At 48.4% G+C, this 21372-nt stretch overlaps 1 protein-coding gene across 4 annotated transcripts in view; it reads right to left on the reverse strand.

The window, feature by feature from the left end:
* Nucleotides 1-21372, reverse strand: part of ASTN2 (astrotactin 2) — a gene marked incomplete at its 5' end in the record, with an annotated part of 861701 nt that overhangs the window by 551900 nt on the left and 288429 nt on the right. For all 4 annotated transcript variants that reach the window (XM_080820162.1, XM_080820161.1, XM_080820159.1 and 1 more), the window contains one exon: nt 11490-11597. In XM_080820162.1, coding sequence (XP_080676288.1) covers nt 11490-11597 — 108 coding nt within the window. The remainder of the gene's footprint in view (nt 1-11489; nt 11598-21372) is intronic.

The raw sequence follows: 21372 nt of genomic DNA on the forward strand, positions 1-21372 counted from the left end.
TCAGGTGTAGATCAAAGCTAGGTTTCTGCATTTGACTGTTCCTTCAGGAAGAGAAGTCCAAACTCCCAGTCTCATCCTTCCATGAGCGAAACTAGAATCTCCCCCAGAAAGCCTGTGTGAGCTACCAGAACCTTCCAGAGGAAGGTATCCACCTACTGCAAATCACAAACAGCTAACTACCAGGGCAAGAGTTACGATAAGAGGGAAGATTCTCCTGGAGGCCAATACTTGGGTGTGGTGACATTGGATTTTGGAGCCAAACAAAATGGGGGACAAGCCTCAGACCTTAAAGGTCATTTTGATTCTGTGACCTCGGAGAAATCACTCTGCCTGGTGTCTGTTTCATTCTTTTACATTCACAAACCAGGGCAGTAACTGATCATGTGGGAAGATGAATGACTGAGCAAGGAACCAGGCAAAAACGCAGAACTGGATAGATAAATGGCTGTTGCGGACTCTCCTCCTTCCTCCTACAATTGCTATTCAAGTTCCCAGCCTGGGAAAGACGGGGTGGGGGGTGCACTCCATGGGGGCCCAATGCCCAAAGAGGAACAGGTGTGTGCGCGGGGGGCTAATAGGTCAAGGAAAGCGTAGATCGGTTTTCTCAACTGTGGCTGAAAATGAGAAGCTGGAAAGGATTGTATACAAATACTCACACCCCTTGGCCAGACATTTCCAGGTAATGGGTCTGAGATAAGTGTTATTTGCAAATGGTGTTTTTAAACATCTTTCCAAGTGATTCTGAGATTCATCTGGGTCACAGAACTACGTAGCTCCAACAGCCCTTCTTACCGCACAGCTGAGGACGCCTCTCCGGCTGTTGACTCTGACCTGGCCCAGGTCCTAGGACTGTCCTTCCCTTGAGTGGGCAGCACCAGAGGGTCCAACCTCCTGCTCGGACCCTAAACCTTCAGCCACCCCAGCGGACCCTGTCTTCTATTTCTGAAAAGCGACCCAGGGCACAGACCCTTGGACTTTGGGGTTTGCTTTGTCCCACTTCCAGTGCGCTGTCCCCTAGGAAAGTGTCTGAAGGTTTACTCTTTCTACAACATGGTCCTCGCAGCCCAGCCTGTGGCTAAATTCTTCCTTCCTTTTTTTTTTTTTTTTAAGATTTTTTATTTGTTTATTTGACAGACGGAGTTCACAAGTAGGCAGAGAGGCAGGCAGAGAGAAAGGAGGAAGCAGGCTCCCTGCTGAGCAGAGAGCCCGATGTGGGGCTCGATCCCAGGACCCTGGGATCATGACCTGAGCCGGAGGCAGAGGCTTTAACCCACTGAGCCACCCAGGCACCCCTAAATTCTTCCTTCTTACTGACAGGTCTTCTCAGTGGGGAGCTGGTAAATGCAACAACGGGCTCTCTGAGGAGGAAGGGGAAGCTTGCACTGCAGTGTTGGCTGATTTCCGTGGTGTGAATACTTTTAGAGTGGCTGATGATAAGCTACCAATGTGACATTACTCAGAGCGGAGTTGGGAATGAAAAGCACAGGCGGCTCTTACAGACTGGTATGGGATGGCTCCAACAGAGCATTAAAGTTCTACCATGTTTTCCTCCTTGGACCCGATATCAGGACCCCTACTTTTGGCGGTGCCCGGGAAGGTCGGCCTGGGAAGGTCAGGGTGGGGGGGGCCTCCATACTTTGTCCTCCATACTGAGCTAACTTCCTAGTGCCTGAGCTGGTTCCGACCACTCTTGTTCCTGGTCCTAGCTCTTGCCAGAGCAGGTGGTCCATGGAGGGCTTAGAGTGGACACCAGGACGCTGTCTGGGATCTGATCAGGCTTTCTGCACCAGCACAGATGCGGGTGTCGACCTCCTGTCCTAGCACACACCTTGTTCCAGGTACTATGATACGTACGTTCCACGCATCTCCTCAATCACATAATGGTCTGACCGGATTTTGAAACCAAACTACTTAAGTTCAAATCCCAGCTCCCCTTCCTTCACGGCTGTCTAGAACTCAGTGTCCTTATCTGTAAAATGAAGATGAAAATCCTCCCTTCTCACAGTCCTGTTCTGAAGCTATGGGACAATGCATATCGGGAGCACAGACTGGCGTAGTCAGAGATCAAGAAATCCCACGCTGTTTCTTCTGTTCTTCTCCTGTTCCTCCCTCCTGGTTGTCTACATCTCTATCACGGACACTCAGCATGGTATCGCCAACAAGAACTTAGAGATCATCAAGTTTTGCCTCCCTCGTTGACAGACAAGAACCAGAGGCCCAAAACCTTGCTCGAGTCTCATAAACAAACAGACACTTGGGATCGGAAACTTCCAGTAGTCATGGTATGGTTTTGCTTGGTGCTTCCTTCCTCTGTCCCTGTCTTCCTACTTCCCTCCCAGCCCCCCAACACCCCTGCTCCCTGGCTTTCCACCCCATCCTAACCTGTCCCTGCTTTCCCCATGACCATGTCCACATCTTGGATCACCTGACAATCCTGCCCCTGATGGCCGGCTCTCACGTCTGAGCCCCCAGCTAAGACTTTGTCACGCTGTCCTCGTTAGGAGTCCCTGCTGGGCAGGGAGGAGGAGGCCAGCTGGGCCAATGGGGTTGACAGAAATAAGGACTTTGGAGAGTTGCTTCTCACTCCTGGATCCCCTGCATACCAGGAACACCTATCGCTCATCCCTGCCCCCACTCCCTCCCTCCACAGCCTGGGCACTGGAGGCCTTCTTTCCAGGTCACTCAAGCTACAAAGGCTTAGAGAGTGATTAAATACCAATCCTTCTGTCTTTGGTGTTTATTTGGCCTTTTCTAATAGCAGGTCCTAGGGATGTGCCCTGAAGGCTGGCTTAGAGCGAGCAGCCAGCAGATGTGCCTGCCACAGAGGCTGACCGGAGGCGAGGGGCGAGGATGGCAAAGAGAAAACCCATATCACGATGTCCCCAGGAAGTCATCCCCATCAAATTTATGTTCTTACTGAAAATGTTTAGTCCTGTTTTTGTTTCTGTTTAGTTTTGTTTTTCCCAGAAGCAAGACCAATGTGCAGATCAGCACATTGGAAAAAAGGCCATAACGCCTTTCTGCTGTGCCTCACTGGTTACCATTGAGTGAACAGTGATCACGAGGCAGGCCCTCTCAGTAAACATGGCCTGTGCACACATTATCTCCTTTAATCCTCACGCCGAGCTTAAGGGAGAGTAGAAGGATGAATACTAGATTTGTCCTCCTTTATGCAGGACAAACAGGCTCAGAGAAGGAAAGTGCCTTTCCCTAAGTCACACAGCTAGGAAACAGCAGAGCAAGGATTTGGACCCCTGCCTGCTGTTTCAGAATCCTACAATTACCCTAAAAGGGCAACTGTTGACTTCATCTTTTAGTCTAGAAGGAATTTCAAACCGATGGAAAAGCTGCAAGGAGAGGAATAGTACAAAGAACATCCATATACCCTTTGCCCGGATTCAACGACTGTTAAAAATGTTGACCATGAGAGACTATGGACTCTGAAAAACAATCTGAGGGTTTTGAAGGGGCGGAGGGTGGGAGGCTGGGGGAGCCAGGTGGTGGGTAGTATGGAGGGCACGTATTGCATGGAGCACCGGGTGTGGTGCAAAAACAATGAATTCTGTTACGCTGAAAAGAAATTAAAAAAAAAATTAAAAAAAAATGTTGACCCATTTGCTTTGTCATTTGAAAAGAACATTGTAAACTTGGGGAAAACGCTTCCCTTTCCTGAGCTTTGGTTTCTCTCTACATAAAATGTTACAAGTCCTTTCCTTAGGACTGAAAAAACCCTGTGGTTTGATAGCAAAGGACAGATAAAGGATAGGGGGGTACCATAGCCATCAGGGCATGGCTTCTGCTCATGTCTCCAGCCTATCTGCCATTATTCTCTAAACCAGAGACCCAGGCTCTTCCCAGTTCTTGCCATCTATGCCCCTCCCACCCCCCTTCCCCACTGCACCACGTAGCGTCTGCCATCACACTATGCAGGTCCTGTTCTGTCAAACTTTCACTCCACCCCATGCCCACTCCCTGGAGTCTCCACACCACGCCCACCCATCCCCCCACTGCCGCCTGCACGGTCTCCTACCCTCAATCCCAAAGGCTTCCTTTCCTGCAGACAGGGCTTGAATTTTCCCTCGCCTGTCCTCTTTCTCTAAAAGAGGATTAAACCGTGTGTGTGTGTGTGTATGTGTGTGTGTGTGTTGGTAGGGAGAAGCACAAAGAAAAAATATCATACATCCATACAATGAATACAAGGTTTTGTTAACGATTCAAGAGTTCTCGTCGTGACAGAAAATCTCAGTTTAAGAATTGCCGAATTAAAACAAGTAACTAAAATAAAGAAAGAGGCAAAACCACGGGGGCACTTACGCTCTCGTTGTCTCTGCTGGGGAGCTGATTGGCAAAGCCTAAAGGAAAGTGCATGAGATTGGGAATAAGAGGATGTGGCAACCGGCTGATGAGAAGCGCAAGGTTCAGAAAGGGAGAGACAGTAGCCCAAGGCCACAGAGCCACCCGCACAGATAGGCCGGGAGGCCTCCGCTGGGTACTTGCGCTGCTGGAATCATCCAGCAGCTGTGGCGGCTCTGTCTGCAGCTCAGTACTGTGCCTGGGGCTGGGCAGGCCATCTGGCCTTCTCATCTGGACCTCCTATGATACACGAGCTTCTCCTGATCAGCACTGCTTCTCTGTGTGAACCACGGCACCCCCTAGGAGTTTACAACCACCTTGAGGCTTGGCGGCCCAGGCCCCTGTTTCCCACAATGCCCAGCATCCTGCTTAGTAAGGTTATTGATTCCATAAATATAAGTTAGACTACAATGAGCTTCAGACCTGATGGCATGAGGCACCCGTATCCTTGTTTGACAGATGGGGAAACTGAGGCCCTCGGAGGGCACGTGCTTCACAAGGGTCATTGAGCGAGTTAGCAGTAGGGTTACAGACTTCAGTACACATCCCCTACCTCTGGTTCATAAAGGTGAAATTCTGCCCAGCGGGAATCTATCATCTCCAGCTACTTCATTAGTTAATCCTGTGGGACACGGGCAGAATTGTCGGCGCCCAGACAAGTGATGGATTGAATGGTTATTTCCTTGACCATACACAGACCTCTGTGCTTGACAAATAGACTCCTTTAGGCAGCAAGATCATGCATGAAATGAAATCAGATTCATTTCACAAGGCATTGTGAGATTTCGCTCATGCTTCTTGCAGCGGCCCTACAGATGAGGGCCCCTCTATGGTGTGGAGGTTTGGGGGCAGGAGTCAGCAAACTGTGAGCCACAGGTGAAATCTGGACCCGCATCTGTTTTGGAAACAACATTTCCTTGGGACACACGTATGTTCCTTCATTTACGTGTTATCTTTGGAAGCTTTCGAGGGACAATGGCAGAGTTGAGGAGTTCCAACGGTAACTACAAGGCCTGCAAAGACGAACATGTTTATGAATCAGCCATTTACAGAAAGAGGTGGCTGACTCTTGATTGTGGAAATCCTACAAGACCCACAGAGACTCTGTTTCTCAGTTCCTTTGTCTCTCTTCCCGTCTGCGCACTCGCCATATCGATTACGACAGTTCTCTGCTCATGGTGTTCTACCTGGCTATACCAGACGCCTTTGAATGACTGTCTCAGTTCCCTTATAAAAAAAAAAACCCAAGACTCACGGAAGCCAGGGTTGATTCTCAGAATGTATCACAAATCTCTTTTCAGGAGCTCCTATTGCCAAAAATGAAATTTCAGCTGACTTAATTTTGGGCTCAGGATGCTTTCAAGGAAAGGGAAATTTCAGGAGAAAGAACAGAATTTCAGAGTCCTGGAACCTCCCATCTCTGGAGTTGCTCACTCTGGGAGGTGGGTGTTGACAGCTCTATTTTATACAGAAGGACGTGCTCAGAAATGAAAAGCCCACCGTGGCCACACCAAGGGGATGGGGCAAAGCCAGGATTCACAGCCAGATTGAGCTGAATCTGATGCCACTTATACGTCTCTTGTGGGACATGCGAGAGAGAAACCGAGGTAGGAAAGCCCCATTAGATGTTCTCCTCCCACTCCATGTCCTTTCTCTACCATCACCCCTGGGTGTACCCCTCTCTGCTGCGGAGCCTCCTGAACTTGTGACATCCCTTCAAATTGCACATACTCCAAGCATGCTCAAAGAACCAGACAGAGTGGGTTTCCAATCTCAGTACTCAAGCCTTCCTCCCACTACCCGGCATGTTCTTCCCTGGGGCCTTGAAGTGGAAGAACAGACAGGGCTTGGGCCTCAATTCTGCTCACCAGGAGCAGAAAAGAGAAGAGGAAAGGAGTACAGACTCTGTTCTTGCAAGGGGAAATGGAGTGAGCAAAGGTAAGAGGCGCAGACAGAAAAGCAGCATGTGCTCTGGGCACTTACAATAATAAAGACACCGGGACAGGACTTTCTTGCATTCATTCGTTAACCATTCATTTAAAAATATTAGCCCAGTGCCTACCCTGGACCCATCCCTGTGTTTGGTGCTGGAGATGAACATCTAGGTCCAAATGGCCATGTGCCTATCCTCGTGATGCTTCCAGCTCTTTGGAGGATACAAACATCCCCCCAGAGAACATGCTGGTAAATGTAAAATTACAATGATGAGGAAGTCTGCAGAAGGGTAAGATCACAGCCGCTACTGTAGAATGAAACAGGAATTAAGGTGGGAGGGCATGACTGAAGACATGCCATGTTAGTGGAGATGTCACAGTGAAACAAAGGGCAGGGGTGCAGGGGGTGGAGGGTGCATTCCAGGAGAGAATGTCTGCGGAAGTTCTCGTGGCACAGGTGTGGGAGTGCTGGAGAAGAAGCCTGGGTGGCAGGAGGACACAGAGCCCTGGGGAAATGGATGACTGACCACTCAACACATCCATCGAAATGCAAAAGGAAGTATTGAAACTTCCAAGTAGAGAAGCAACATGACCCCTATTTACATTTTTAAAATGATCACTCTGGCTGCAGGGTTGAAAATGGGCTGGAATGCAGTAAGTGAGATGGTTGAGAAGGGGATTTTAGCCATGACAAAGGATGGAGATGACAGGGACTGGGATGACAGTGATGGGGGGGGGAGCTTGATGCTAGGCATTGTAGTTGCAAAGGAGATGCTCATGATCCCATTTAATCCACACAGTCACCCCAAGAGGGTGCCATGGCCACCCCATTTTAAAGCCAAGACTATTGAGACTACTGGCTTCTGTCCCATGGATGGATACACAGCGACAAAGACAGGGCTGAGCCCCAGGTCAGCTTCCAGTTCCCACTCTTCCAGGAAGCCCTCCCAGATTTCTCAAGCGTTCCTCTCTCTCTCCTTTTTCCCGAAGCTGGGACAGTTGGAACCATCCAGAGAACGAGTTCCACTTTGTCTTCCCACATATCTACTACCTTGCCCAGCACCACTTGTGGCCCTCGGGAAGACTTTCAACAATGTTCACTGACTTGCTTTTGAGCACGCCTTTCAACTTCTACTTGTGGACTGGGGAGGTGAGACTTGTACACAGGCAGTGACTTGGCCAAAGTTGTGGCCAAGGTCACACCGAGAACTGCTGGCAAATCCATCCAGAACTGGAAACCACAGCTCCTGCTGCTATCAGATGACCCCATAGTACCAACCCCCTTCCGAACCCTTCAAAGGTGGCAACAGTTTAACACCCTAATTGCAGTCCACCTACCCCCAGATTGGGGCTTGTTTGAAGCTGGAACTGAAGGGGATATAGGGTGAATGAATATGGATTCCCAATGCTCTGAGGTCACACTTTCCAACAACTGGTATGTAGAGATGTACCCTTCCTGGATGTTCTAGCTCTTTCTTCCCCTGCCTCATTGCACTTTAGCACCTTCTCCCTGTGACAATCAGGATAGCCTGCATGGTCTCGGGGAGTCTGCAGGGAGCTGCTGGCTCACTGCATGTGGAAAGAAGAGCTGCTGGGATGGTGGTGGCAGAGGCCGGGGAGAGGGTTGGCACGCGGAGCTCGGGCAGGCCTGGCGGTGAAGGCATAGGCCAACGGGATGACGGAAGTCACTCGCAGGTGAGGGACAGACAACCTCTCCAAAGAGAAAACCAGGCAAGGGGAGAGGCACGTGGGATGGGGGCAGACAACGTGCAAATGAGGCCATGTGCCCAGGTGCATCTCATGAACAGGGGATTCTCGAACATACATAGCCAGTCCTGCCAGCATGACGGAGAAGGGAACTCAGAGACCTGGGCTCCCCCAGGTCTCAGAGAAAAGACCAGACACCTGGACAGGTGGAATGACTTGCATGGGGTCCCACAGCACTGGCCCAGATTGGGGATCTGCCCACACACCCGTCCCGGTGCTCCTTCCCGGGCCCCTTAGCTCCCTTTACCACCTACACATCTTGTCTCCCTCCTTCACCCCTGCCTGCGAGCTCGAATGACACGAACTGATTTTAAACCTCACAACACCCCCTAGAGCTTTAATTTCACTAGCCTCACTTGTCAGAGGAGGACACTGATATGCAGAGATTAAGGCGCCACTGGTCAGTGGCGTGGCTGGAACTGGAACCCCGGCGGCTCCTTGTAAGCACCAAGTTCCCACTCCTCCCATCCAAGGCTCTCTCACCCCCATGGGCTCCCAAACTTTCCCCAGCTCACTTTTGTGTTGTGCATTTTCCCCATGAGGGCAGGGAGCACTGAAGGTGCTTCAACTCTCCTACACACACAAGAAACTGCAAAGAAGGGTCACAGCCCTTCGAGGGGAGGACCGTGGTGTCTGCAGAAACAGGCACGGGGCCCCAGATTCACTGTGCTGCACAAAAAACCCGAGCACCAGCAGAACTGATAACTGTGACGCTACCACACACAATGTCGGGAAGGCTTTCCCGTGACCTTGAAAAGAGGGCAGAGGAGCGTATGCGAAGGGCATTGAAACTGGCAGCTCCTTCAGACTCTCTCAATTCCCTTCCCTGCTACAGTCTTCTTCCTGAGCATCTGTCCCCATCTAACATATTTATATTTGGATAGAATGCAAGCTCCACGAGGATCGGTCTTTTAAAAACTGTTGTTTGATTTGTGTCCCCAATGCCTAGAAGAGTGTCAGACACACCGTTGGTGCTTGACAAATATTTGAAGTACGTGAGGGAAGGAGGGAGGGAGGGAAGAGTGGGAGAAGGAAGGGAAGAAGGAAGGAAGGACCCACCAGGAAATAGTTGGAGAGGAGAGGAGCTGTAGGAAAGGGGGACAAGAGACAAAGGTAAAAAGGAGAGAAGAAGAAATAGCGAATGCAGAAGAGAACAAAAGAAAGACTAGAATGAAGAGAGGGAAGCCATGATGCAGAGGAGAGAGGGAAGGAGAGAGGAAGAGGAGAGAACAGGAACAGGAACAAGAACAGGAACGTGAAACAAGCAGGCCAGCGAGCATCCCAGGGGCCTGAGAAGGAAGAGGAAGACACAGCTGGAACCCCAGGCGGAGGGAGAAGGACTCAGCACTGCGGACAATCAGAGGGACAAAGCAGCAGCACTCAGCTGGCAGGAGAGCTGGAGGGGGGGTGGGGAGAGGTACAGGGGCAGGGGATGCATCACAGCCCTGCCTCCCCCCACCACTCAGCCAGAAGCACAGCCTGGCCTTCTGCAGCCCATGGAGGCATCAGGCCAAACCGTTTATCTTGAGTCCCGGGGCTCGCTTTTGCTTTTCTTTTCAAAGTTTAGTTCCGATTTACGAGGGGCGTGCTCCATGATGGATGTTTTTCCAATTAGCTGTAAACAGCCCAGTCCTGCAGAGGAGACCTACCAACGTCCCCAGCTCTAATTCTGGCTGCTGGACTGGGGGAGGGAGAAGACAGGTCAAGAATCATCCATCACCAACTTCAAAATCAACGCAGCAGATACCAGGGGGCCAAGGCTGGGGGAGGAGGGAGAGGCAGACCCGATTGTTCCAATCACTGCAGAGGCTGCAGTACCTTCCCAGGTGATGGGTCATAAGAGCTACTCCCCGCACAGGGTCTTTTCAGTGAAAGGTGCCAGGAGTGGGGACACAGGGCAACCCACAATGAGAACTGAATTGGCATTACTAAGGTCAATTTTATTTGCCCTTAGTATGTACCTGGTGCCATGACAATTTTTTTAAAGATTTATTTATTTATTTGAGAGAGAGAGAGAAGAGAGAGCACACAAGAGAGTAGGGAGAGGGGCAAAGGGAGAGAGTCCCCAAGCCGACTCCCCACTGAGCACAGAGCCCCACACAGGGCTCAGTCCCAAAGCCCTGAGATCAGGACCTGAGCTGAAACCAAGAGTTGGATGCTCAACAGACTGAGCTACCCAGGTGCCCCCATCACAGATATTTTATATAACATAACCAAAATTCATCCCTGAGTATATGAGGCGATTATGAGGCCCATTTCACAGATGATAAAATTGAGGTGTAGGGGAGGTAGATAACTTGCCCAAGAGCAAAAGTGACCCAGGGCAGTTAGGTGACCGATGCCCTTTAAGTGTCCACCAGGCATGCGTGGAACACACACAGAAGTGTTCTACAAGAGCAATTCTTTCTCTCTTCCCTACCCCAGGAACTTCTTCAGCCCGCCGTGTGCAGAGGTGAGAGGGCCACATGTCTTGATGAATTGCCTTCATGTTTGCCAGAGGACCCTGACTTCTTTCTGGGCCCTGGTCTAAGCCCTCGGAGCCCTCGATAATCACTGACATGAAAAACATGTTTTACCCCCCACCTCCCACTCCCCGTTCCCTTCCAAGACTGCAACCTTGAACTAGCTGTTTCCCCATCCATACAGAACACTCAGGGATGAGCAATGACATTCACAGGTGATTGCCTGAAATATGCTCTATTCTCCCTTCAGAGTATGTGCCGGCATCAGAGAACTGTGGACCTCAGCCCCAACGCGTAGCCCTTTATGGAGTCCTGCGTCCGCTTCTGATGCCTCCTTACCTTCCGGGTCATTGTGAGAGAGAAGGATACGGATTTCACCTGGTGAAGACACACTCACGAAGGTCAAAAGGAGTCCCCTTTAGAGAACCAACTAGAGAACCTGCCCTCTGGTCTTGGTGGCCGGTAAGAAGAGTTTCCTGAACAAATGCTTCATCCCATAGACGCTGCACGTTTTACCGCTGAGGCCGTTTCCCTTTGCACGTTGACTGTTAAAGCTCTGCACGAAACGGCCAGCCCCTTCTAAGAACTACGCGCCACAGTACGCCAGAGATCACCCTGCATCGATCCAACCTGGGCTTGAATCATTTTCCTTATTCCTATTTTGCTTTCCATCTGATTCCTTTACTTACTTCATTCCGGTGCCGGATTTTTTTTTTCTTTCATTGCATAAACTTAAAAAAAAAATCTTCCCCAAATCCTTTGAGGAAGGAGGTAGGACGGAGAGCAAATAAAGAATGGAAGGGGAGGCCATAAACGACCAACGCAAGTCTAGCGGGGGTTTCAGATGCCAGGCCGTTAACCGCATCGGGACGGGGTCAAAGACAAGCTGAGGTTTGTCACAGAGCACGGAGTCCGCTTTCCCGGCTTTCCTCCTACAAACACTGGTTCTGGAACCTTCCCCAGGACTCCTTACCTTTGCTGCGGCGACGACTCCTGTACTGCTCCGTATAGAAGGTCAGCTGCGTTTCGTCGTCTGCCTCTGAACCGGAAGTCCCCTTGGTTCTCCCAAAGCTGATTCCCCCTGAAAGGGAGAGCAACCCATTAGTCACGTGAGCCTCCTGGAGCTTGTTAAATCCTTCATCCGACCCAAAGATCAGCAGCCCCAACCCCAGGCTTCTTTCTGTAAATCCCAAGTGACACAGGAGCTAGCGTGATTTATGGACGGAGCTGGGGCTCTGCGGCGAGGCGGATCTGGGTTCTAACCATGGCCTGGTAGCCGTGAGCTCTGTGACCTTGAGGGGACGCCTTCTTTTTCTGAGCCCTGGGTTCTCTCTTAATAAAATGGGGACGATAACTATTGACCTTGTAGGGTTTCTATGAAGATGAAAGGAGATAGGATACATAAAATACCTGGTTCGTGGTGGGTCTTAACTAACTGATAGCTATATTGTCACTTAGTAATGATGAGCCTGCCTCTAAGAAAACACTTCGGGCAACTTAATTTCACATCCATTTCAGGCAAGTGCTTCCTGGATGCCAAGTCAAGAGCCAGACACTGGAGGTACAAAGATAGATACAGCCCAGTGCTTGCCAGCCGGCAGATCATAAGCTAGTCCGGGAGACAAATGGGATCCTAAGGAGGCTTTAACCTAATTCATGGTTATGTTTTTCCCCACAATGAGATGCTGAGAATATGGGGGAGAGCCATCCATCCCCACACGGAGGACCTGAGAAGGTTTTATGGAGGAAGGGGGATTTAAGTCAGGGCTGGAAGGATGAATGGGGCTACGGTGGCAGAGAATGGAGTTCCAGGGAAAGGTAAGAGTTGAGCAACCCCAGGGTGGGAAGGGGAGCGTGGGTCGGGGAGGGGCGGGGGAACGGCGAGTGGAGAGATGACGGGAAGGACCACCGGAGCCTCATGATAGAAGCTCCAGTGCCACACGGAGGTCGGCTTTTGGGCATCAAGGAGGGTCCCAGGGCAAGAGGATGCGTTCATTAGTCACATACGACGTGAAGGACATGACAATGGCACCTACGCCTCAGAGTGGGTGCCCTGGAGGGCAGGAAGCTGTGAGGCTCAGGGATCCCTTGGTGAGAGGCATGAGGGTCTGGGTGAGGCAGGGGTCAGCGTGGATAGAAAAGAAGAGAGGGGAGCGACAGGGGTTTCAGAGACACACTCAGGAATGTGGGGCCACGGGTGACGCATTGACACGCGATGAACAGTGGATTCCAAAAATGATCAAGATAAGAGGCCAGAAAGAAATATGCCAAAATATGAATAATAGTTAATTCTGCAGAAAGGAATACAGATATATTTTTTTTAATTTTCTCTGTGCATTTATATATTTATTTATTTATTGTTAATGAAAAAGCACAGAATGTGGGAAGAGAGGGATTAAAGCATTGGTAAAGTCTTGGCCCTAGAGAGGAGACAGTGCAGGGAGAGCTTCAGAGCATGATGAGGGCACATTGTGGGCAGGGAAACAGGGGCCTTTGGTTTGGGTACAGATCTTCAGACACTGACATCAACATCCAGAGCCTGTGTCTGGGAGGAGACTCACGGCAGAAGCGGATATGCTGGATGGAGAAGTAGCTGAAGGCAGGGCATAGAGGGAGACCACTCTCTCCTCCAAATATTTTGTATCTTCTGAATCAAGCACCATACAAACCTATTACCTGATTAAAAATTCTACCCCAGGAAACAACAAACATAGATCAGTGGGAAACATGGCTCAACTCAAAGACAAGTTCCCTATGCCATTTCTCTGGAAGGGCATTCAGTCTACAGAAATCCCACATGCAGACACTCTGCCTGCAATATGGTCATTGTGCCTTCATTCTTTCATTCCAGCAGCATGTCGAGCAACATGCTACGTGCCTAGAAGATGCCGATGCATTACTGCCTACAAACCTCATCGGGATATCCCCAGAGCAAAAGTGCAATTAACAACCTAGATAATAAAGACACAAAGACACGTATGGGCAGAGTCACACAGCTGTTGAGTCCTAAAATTGGGATTCAGGACTGGTCTGTCCAGCTCCACATTTGAGCTTTCTAGGATGCAAAGTGCTTCCCTGGAAATAACTCAAGAGGGAACTCCAGGGAAGGCAGGCTGTCCTTTCAGCATCAGGGCACCAAGTTCTCATCCTCCCATTCCGAACTCAAACCCTTGGAGGGAAGTATACTATGGCCCATTTTATAGATGAAACAACCATGTTTCAGAAAACAAAAGTGATTTGCTAATAATGAGTGAAGTTGGACTCGGTATCCACATGTGACCAACAGCCAAGTTCAAATTTTTAACCACCAAATTTTTAACCACCAAATTTTTAACCATTTTTGACACTGCCTCTCAAAGTAATGCTCTGTAACATGGAAAGATCAACATCCGCCCTCTCCCTTCCCTGAGACAGTATGTCGTCATCGATGGGAGAGTATAGGAGACAACAATGTCTGATCTTTGTCCTGGAAGATGTCTTTGGCCTGTCCCTGTCCCTTAGTATAAACACCCCCAACCTCCAGCAATTAAGGGTAGGGCCTGGAGATGGCAGGAGACTCCAGATTCTATGAAATGCAGCCCTTCCTTTAAAGGCTCTGCTTTGAAGTGGAGTTGGCAGAGGCCCCATGGACATTCTGGAAACAGGGAAAGAGCAAAGGTCTCAAAGGTCAGGAGGGCTTTTTAAACTTCCATTAACATATTCTACTGTTATGGGAAAAAGGAAAGAGAGAAGGAGCAGGGAGAGGAGGGGAGGGGAGAGGAGGGGAGGGAAAGGAAGAAGGAAGGAAGGAAGGAAACAGAACGGAACTAGGGAGGGAGGAAAGGAGGGAGGAAAGGAAAGGAAGGAGGAAGGGAGGATTTTTGTTCATCTACACATAATTCTCGGCCAAGGGGAAAATGAAGGCATTGGATAAAATAGTAACTTTATGTACGGAGAGCACCTGTCGTTCTTCCTACTATGGTCTGGGCAGCAGAGAAAAAGGGAAGGGAAAAAAGGAAGAGAAAAAGGGAAGAGAAAAAGGGAAGGTTCCGTCCCTATCAGGAGTCTCCCTCAGACTCCCCCACAGCCCCTTCAATCTCCACCCCCTCCTTATTTAAAACATTCCAAGGAAATCCTTCCTCCCCCATTTCTCATTTTCCTTCTTCTCCCAAACAAATGACCTACTATGCTCCTGCCGTGGTGAACATGACAGGCAGGACTCAGACAGGATCCTTTCCCTCCTGGGACAGTCTAGCTGGGGTGAGAGAAAGTCACCAGACATTTCAAATACAATTTAAAAAAAAAGAAAAGAAAAGCTCACCATCGCCTAACACTCTCTCTTCCAGGCACTGTTGTAACCCTTACACATATCGACTTGTTTAATCCTTAAATAACCCTAAGAAGGAGGTTACTACTTTTATTCTCTTTTTAATGGATGAGGAAATGAAGACACGAGGAAATTAAGTAATTTGCCCAGGGTCACACAGCTTGTCAGTAGCAGAACCACAATTCACGTCCCAGCAACGGCTGTAGAGTCTATTCCCTTGGTCTCTAAACCTGCGCACAATAAAATATGCAGATAGCCCGCTGAATGTCCACAGCCACGCCTGTAAGGAAGGCATTACGCACCTTGTCTTCCACATGAATAAGCTGAGTCTCGGAGCTGCTGTGAGGCGGGAAGCGAGGGAGCGGAGACGGGATCGGGTCTGCTTCCCTACAAAGCCGGCCTCATGGCTAAAACAGTTTGGGACCGTGTGTGTGTATACGTGCACGTGTGTGTGTGTGTGCATGTGTGTGCACAGAGGCAGAGCAGTGGGAAAAGCTTGATTTCACCTGCAAGGATTAGCAGGTGTGTAATGTGCCACCCCCCTCCAAACCCAGGGAACATTTCCCTCTTCTCGAAACTCCCCGCTGGGACCTCTGCACTTGCACTATTGGTAGGAACTCCATTCAGGCTTAGCTAGATTTTTTTTTTTTTCTTTAGAAACTTTATTTGACAGACAGATCACAAGTAGGCAGAGAGACAGGCAGAGAGAGAGAGGGGGAAGCAGGCTCCCCGCTGAGCATAGAGCATGATGCGGGGCTCGATCCCAGGACCCTAGATCATGAGCTGAGCCAAAGGCAGAGGCTTAACTCACTGAGCCACCCAGACACCCCCAGGCTTAGGGGGTCTTAGATCTCAGGGATGTCTCCACCATTCCACATGCCCAAGCACATGGACATCATGCCCCTGACGACCATGAAGGCTTCTCCAGTCCTTCTCCACTCCCACACTTTGACCTCAGCTCCTTTCTGTAGGTACCAAGCTACCATTTCTAGGGTGGCAGCTGAAACTCGGAGAAGTTGCTACTACACCAACCTGTCCGATAGAAGTATAATGCAAGCTGCTTATGTCATCTTAAATGTCCTAGCAGCCACATGAGAAGGGCAAAAAAACAGGGGCACCTGGGTGGTTCTGTGGGTTAAGCCTCTGACTCTTGATTTCAGCTCAGATCATGATCTCAGGGTTGTGAGATCAAGCCCCACATTGGGTTCACCCTCAGCAGGGAGTCTACTTGAGAGTCTCCTCCTTTCTCTCTCCTTCCACACCCCTCCCTTGCTTGAGCTCATGCTCTCAGTCTCTCTCAAATAAATAAATAAATATATAAATCTTAAAAAAAAAAAAAGGAATGGGGATAAAACAAATAGGTAAAATCAATTTTCAGAATATATTGTATTTAACCCAATACACTAAAAATACTATCATTTTAATATGTAATTAACACAAAATGATCCACATTAAAATATTGTATACGTTTTCGGGACGCCTGGGTGGCTCAGTTGGTTAAGTGGCTGCCTTCGGCTGAGGTCATGATCCCAGCGTCCTGGGATCGAGTCCCACATCAGGCTCCTTGCTCGGTGGGGAGCCTGCTTCTCCCTCTGCCTCTGCCTGCCACTCTGTCTGCCTGTGCTCGCTCTCTCACGTGCTCGCTCTCTCTCTCTCTGACAAAAAAATAAAATAAAATCTTTAAAAAAAATATTTTATACGTTTTTTTCATGACAGGTTTTCAAAATCCAGTCTGTATTTTAGGTGTGCAGCACCCCTCAATCCAGACTATCTGCAGCAAATGCCTATCAGGGAACGCACTTCCGGATGCACTGGACCACGGGTATCACAGAGCATAATTAAGGGCTGGGATCTGGGCACAGAGAGAGATGATTAAGTCACAGACCCCACTAAGGTATTGCATCTTTTTTTTAAAATGTGAATTGCATTAGAAATGGGATAACTCAGATTCCACTAGAAGACAAGAACCATTGGCTGTATCTTCAGGCCCTTAGGTCCCAGCACGTCTCTACATGAGTGTCATCCATGAGCCACGGCGGTAATGCCCTTGTGCAGAAAGTTGATACTGTGCTGGGGTCAGACCCGAGTCCTAATCTGAGGTCTCGTTTCTTAGCTGTGTGAGTTTGGGCCAGCAGGTGCTCTCTGAGTTCCTCTTTAAAAGGAGGGACAATACTCCTTAGCCGACACGGTCATTATGAGGAAAATGACAGAATGCGTATAAAGAGCATAAACACCAAAAAAATGAGGGTGAGGGCACAGGCCTCATCCATTCGATGTTTACCTGAGTTTCCCAGGAGAAAAGAAATGCTGCTGGGGACAGGGGAGGGGGGACTCTGCTTTCTGTGACATCCTGGGGAGGTGGCAGGCACCCAAGTCCTATAGCCTCTCGGCGTCCACATAGTCCAAAAGGGCCACAGGCCAATTACACATGGACTTGGAGATGATTCAGACAGATAGAAAAGGGCCCCTCTGCTAGCATTTTAATATGAAACTGGTGATTTAGTGAAGTAAAGTGCAGCCATTAATTATACAGGACTCCTCATGTCTTTCCATTTAGGGCGGAGGGAATGTGAGAAGGGCCAGAGACTGGCAAGAGGAGAGGAGAGGAGACGAACCAGCAGCTCCTTTGCCCTGTTCCACGGGCCCTGGTTCCTCTGGTCCTGAACCTTCCGGAATGGAGCCTGAAGAAGACCGGCGAGGCCCCTTCTCTAGTGCGGTGAGCACTGCTTTGGGCACTTCAGATGCAGTGGCCTGTCTACACGTCACAAGGGGCCCAGGAGGGAAGCATCGTCTCGATTTTATTGCGGGGCGAGCCGACCCGCAGGTTCTCAACGTTGCTTCTCAGAGATCACACAAATGACAAATGGCAGAGTCCCCAACTTTGAGTGACTTTCGTCTGATGCTCTAACCCTGTGCTCTCATGAAAAGACGAGTGCTTGGTCGGTAGGGAAACGCAAACCAAAGCCACAATGAGATATCATTACACAGCCAGGAGGTGGGCCATCATCAAAAAAACAAGAAAATACCAAGTGTTAGAGAAGCTGTAGAGGACCAGGAACCCGCCTACATTGCTGGTGAGATACCAAATGGTGCAGCCACTGTGAGAACTGGTCTGACAGCTCCTCAGGAAGCTAACCCCACAGTCACCACGGGGCCCAACAATTCTGCCCATAGGCATGCCCTAAAAGAACTGAAGACAGGGCATTCAAATAAGCCCGTGCACACGAACGTTGATAACAGCACTATTTATACTAGCCAAAGGGTAGAAACAACACAAATGTTCATCAGCTTGTGTACGGCAAAACAAAATGTGGTGTATCCACACGAGGGCATATTGAGGGAATGTTACTCAGCCCTAAAGGAATGCTGACACCTGCTAAACATGGATGGACCTTGCAGACATCCTGCTAAGGGAAAGAAGCCAGACACAAAAGGTCATGTAGTACATGATTCTATTTATGCAAAACATCCAAAATGAGTAAATCCATTGAGACCAAAAGCAGTGGCTGCCTGGGCTGGGTCAGTGGAGGAGAAGAGTGGAGAGTGATTGCCCATGAATATACGGTTTCCTTTTGGGGTGATGGAAATGTCTCGGAACCAGACGCAGGTGGTCGTTGCACGAACTTGTCAGTGTGGGAAACAACAATGAATTACGCACTTTAAAATAGTTCGTGGTTGATTTCATGTTGTATGAATGTTACCCCAACAAATAAAATGCTAAAACAAAGAGGACCTCTATAACATCACAAGACTGGGGGTAGAACCGTGGAACGGGGGACCTGGGAGCAGTGAGAGGCAGGGAGAAGGCATGTGGGACACAGAGTGGGGACTTAGAGAGCCATGCTGCCCAGGGCTGAATTGAGGCATTCCAATCCCTGGCCCAAGGGGCCACCCCAAGTAATCATGACACTCCCTCATTCATTTATTCATTCACCTAGCAACTACCGACCTTGTGCCCACTCGGTGCCAGTGTTCTAGACACTGAGGATACAACAGTGAATGCAGCAGGCAAAACCTTCCTGACTTCAGCAGCTTACTTTCTGGGGAGGAAGCAATTAGGATATTCCAGGCACGATGCTAAGCCCTCTCTACATAAGAATCATTTCAATTTTACTGATAAATAAATGAAGATATGCAGAGGTATTTAGAGGCTTTCCCAAGAGGGGAAAGATATTTGATGGCAAACAAAGGACCTGATGGTAGGTTTGCTCTGGGGCAAATCAAGGCATCTGAACAAATTGAAAGTCACATTACGGGAAAGTCTAGAGCAGGATTGGGGTGCCTGGTCTTTCCTGGCCCTATGAGAATTAACTCATTGCTCTTCTTTGCAAAGCTACCGTCGCTGACTGTGCTGCCCTTCCACAAGCCTGCTGTGCCAGTCCCTGGGAGGCCCACCCCTCCACACTCCATCTCCCGCACTCTTGGTATCATGATGGATGGTGGTGACATGTTAAATTATTCAGGCTCCGTGTCTTCCTCGAGCTGGTGACAGTGATATTGCATTTTTAGATTGCCCAGAACTGCACCAGATAGAGAAATATGTAGCTTGGGAATGCAAAAACCCATCTGACCCCCAACTGTCCGGGGAACACAAATGGTGCCAGTTGTGGGAAGAAGACAAAGGTGGCTAAAACTTCCCACGCCCCCTAAACCACACAACTCACGATTGCTTTGAGCTCTAGGGCTAGACCACAGATGGTCATACGCATCTCCCACTTGAAGAGGCTCTGACCACAATCACTACCTGTCACGGGGTGTTGCTATAGGCCAGGCACTTTGCCCAGAGGTGACTACCCCATCCCTATCCTTCCAAATGTGCCAGACAGAGGCTGAGGACACGACGCTCCTCATCTGCAGTAACACAACCAGCAAGGGGAAGGACCCAGATGCCGACTCTGGTTTACCTGATGCCCCAGGAAGGAGGACTGGGAAATATTCTTGGGGTTCATGTTGAATTTTTAAAATTGATCATTATGGTTAATAAAATCCTTATGGTAAAATATAATTAAACATAATAGTTAATTACTTCAGAAAAAAATGGAAATGACCTAGAAGCCCATTTTTAGGGGACTGATCTTAAAAAAAATGGTATACTCTTAAAATAGACTTACATGAGGCTGTTAAATACAGTGACATAAATGTATATTTATTGACGTATAGACCTCTCCATGATACATCGTTGAGCAAAAAAATATACAGCAAAGAATGCAATGAGAGATTCCACTTGTGTAAATTTATACACATTTTGCTGATAGTGTGGATTCCACTGAGTGTGCATAATAAAAAATATATTAATTTAAAAATTTTAATTTAAAAAATAAGGACATAATTCAATCTGAGATGTTTATGATCTAGAATTCTAGATCATAAACATCTCAGATTGACTTATGTCTTTATTATAAACTTTATGATAAACTGAATTTCAAAATCATACTGTAGAACTATTCGGTATAAAAAAACCCTATTCTGTATGAAAAATACATACCCACTGAAGTATATAAATGTATGCATATACATACACTTATGCAGAAAAAGATACTGAAAGAAATATATTAAAGTGCTTCAGTGGTTATTCTCTGAGTAGTTAAGATTTGGGGTATTTAAAATGTTTTTCTTATTGTTGTTCTTCCGCATTTTAGAATTTTCCTCCTATGAGAATGTAATGCTGGGTAATTTTAAGAAACACTTAATAAAAGTTATGTTTATTTTCTTTTTTAATAAATGGTTTTCCTGGTGCATTGTAAGCTCATTCTTCACTTGAAGTTGAGAGTAATACGGCCATCCCAGAGGTAATCATCCCATCACCCAAGAATGGAAATATCTCAATCTGTCTCCAAATTTTGGCCCAAAGAAATATCTAGGTGGGAGAGAAGCTCTCAGCCCCTCATGAAAGTAAAGCTCTGTCCTCAGGAACATCCCACTGTTCCCTGTGGGAGCCTGCATTTTGCCAAGATGCCGGACACAGAATCTCTGGCCCCACACTCTCTCTGGCCTTTGGTACCCACTATCAGAGGTGGACACTGCTTTGCCTCCCCTTGAATCTGGGCTGCCTTAAGGATGTGTTTTTTTTTTTTAATATAATTTCTTTTATTTTTTTATAAACATATAATGTATTATTAGCCCCATGGGTACAGGTCTGTGAATCACCAAGTTTACACACTTCATAGCACTCACCCCAGCACATACCCTCCCCAATGTCCATAACCCACCACCCTCTCCCTACCCCTTTCCCCCCGGCCCCCCTCAGTTTGTTTTGTGAGATTAAGAGTCTCTTATGGTTTGTCTCCCTCCCGATCCCATCTTGTTTCATTTATTCTTTTCCAACCCCCCAAAACCCCCACGATGCATCTCCACTTCCTCATATCAGGGAGATCATGTGATAGTTGTCTTTCTCCGACTGACTTATATTGCTAAGCATAATACCCTCTAGTTCCATCCACATCATTGCAAATGGCAGGATTTCATTTCTTTTGATGGCTGCATAGTATTCCATTGTGTGTGTAAATATAAATATATATTATATATATATATACATATATATATACACACA

The sequence above is a fragment of the Martes martes genome (assembly GCF_963455335.1).
Source record: "Martes martes genome assembly, chromosome: 12".
Lineage (NCBI taxonomy): Eukaryota > Metazoa > Chordata > Mammalia > Carnivora > Mustelidae > Martes > Martes martes.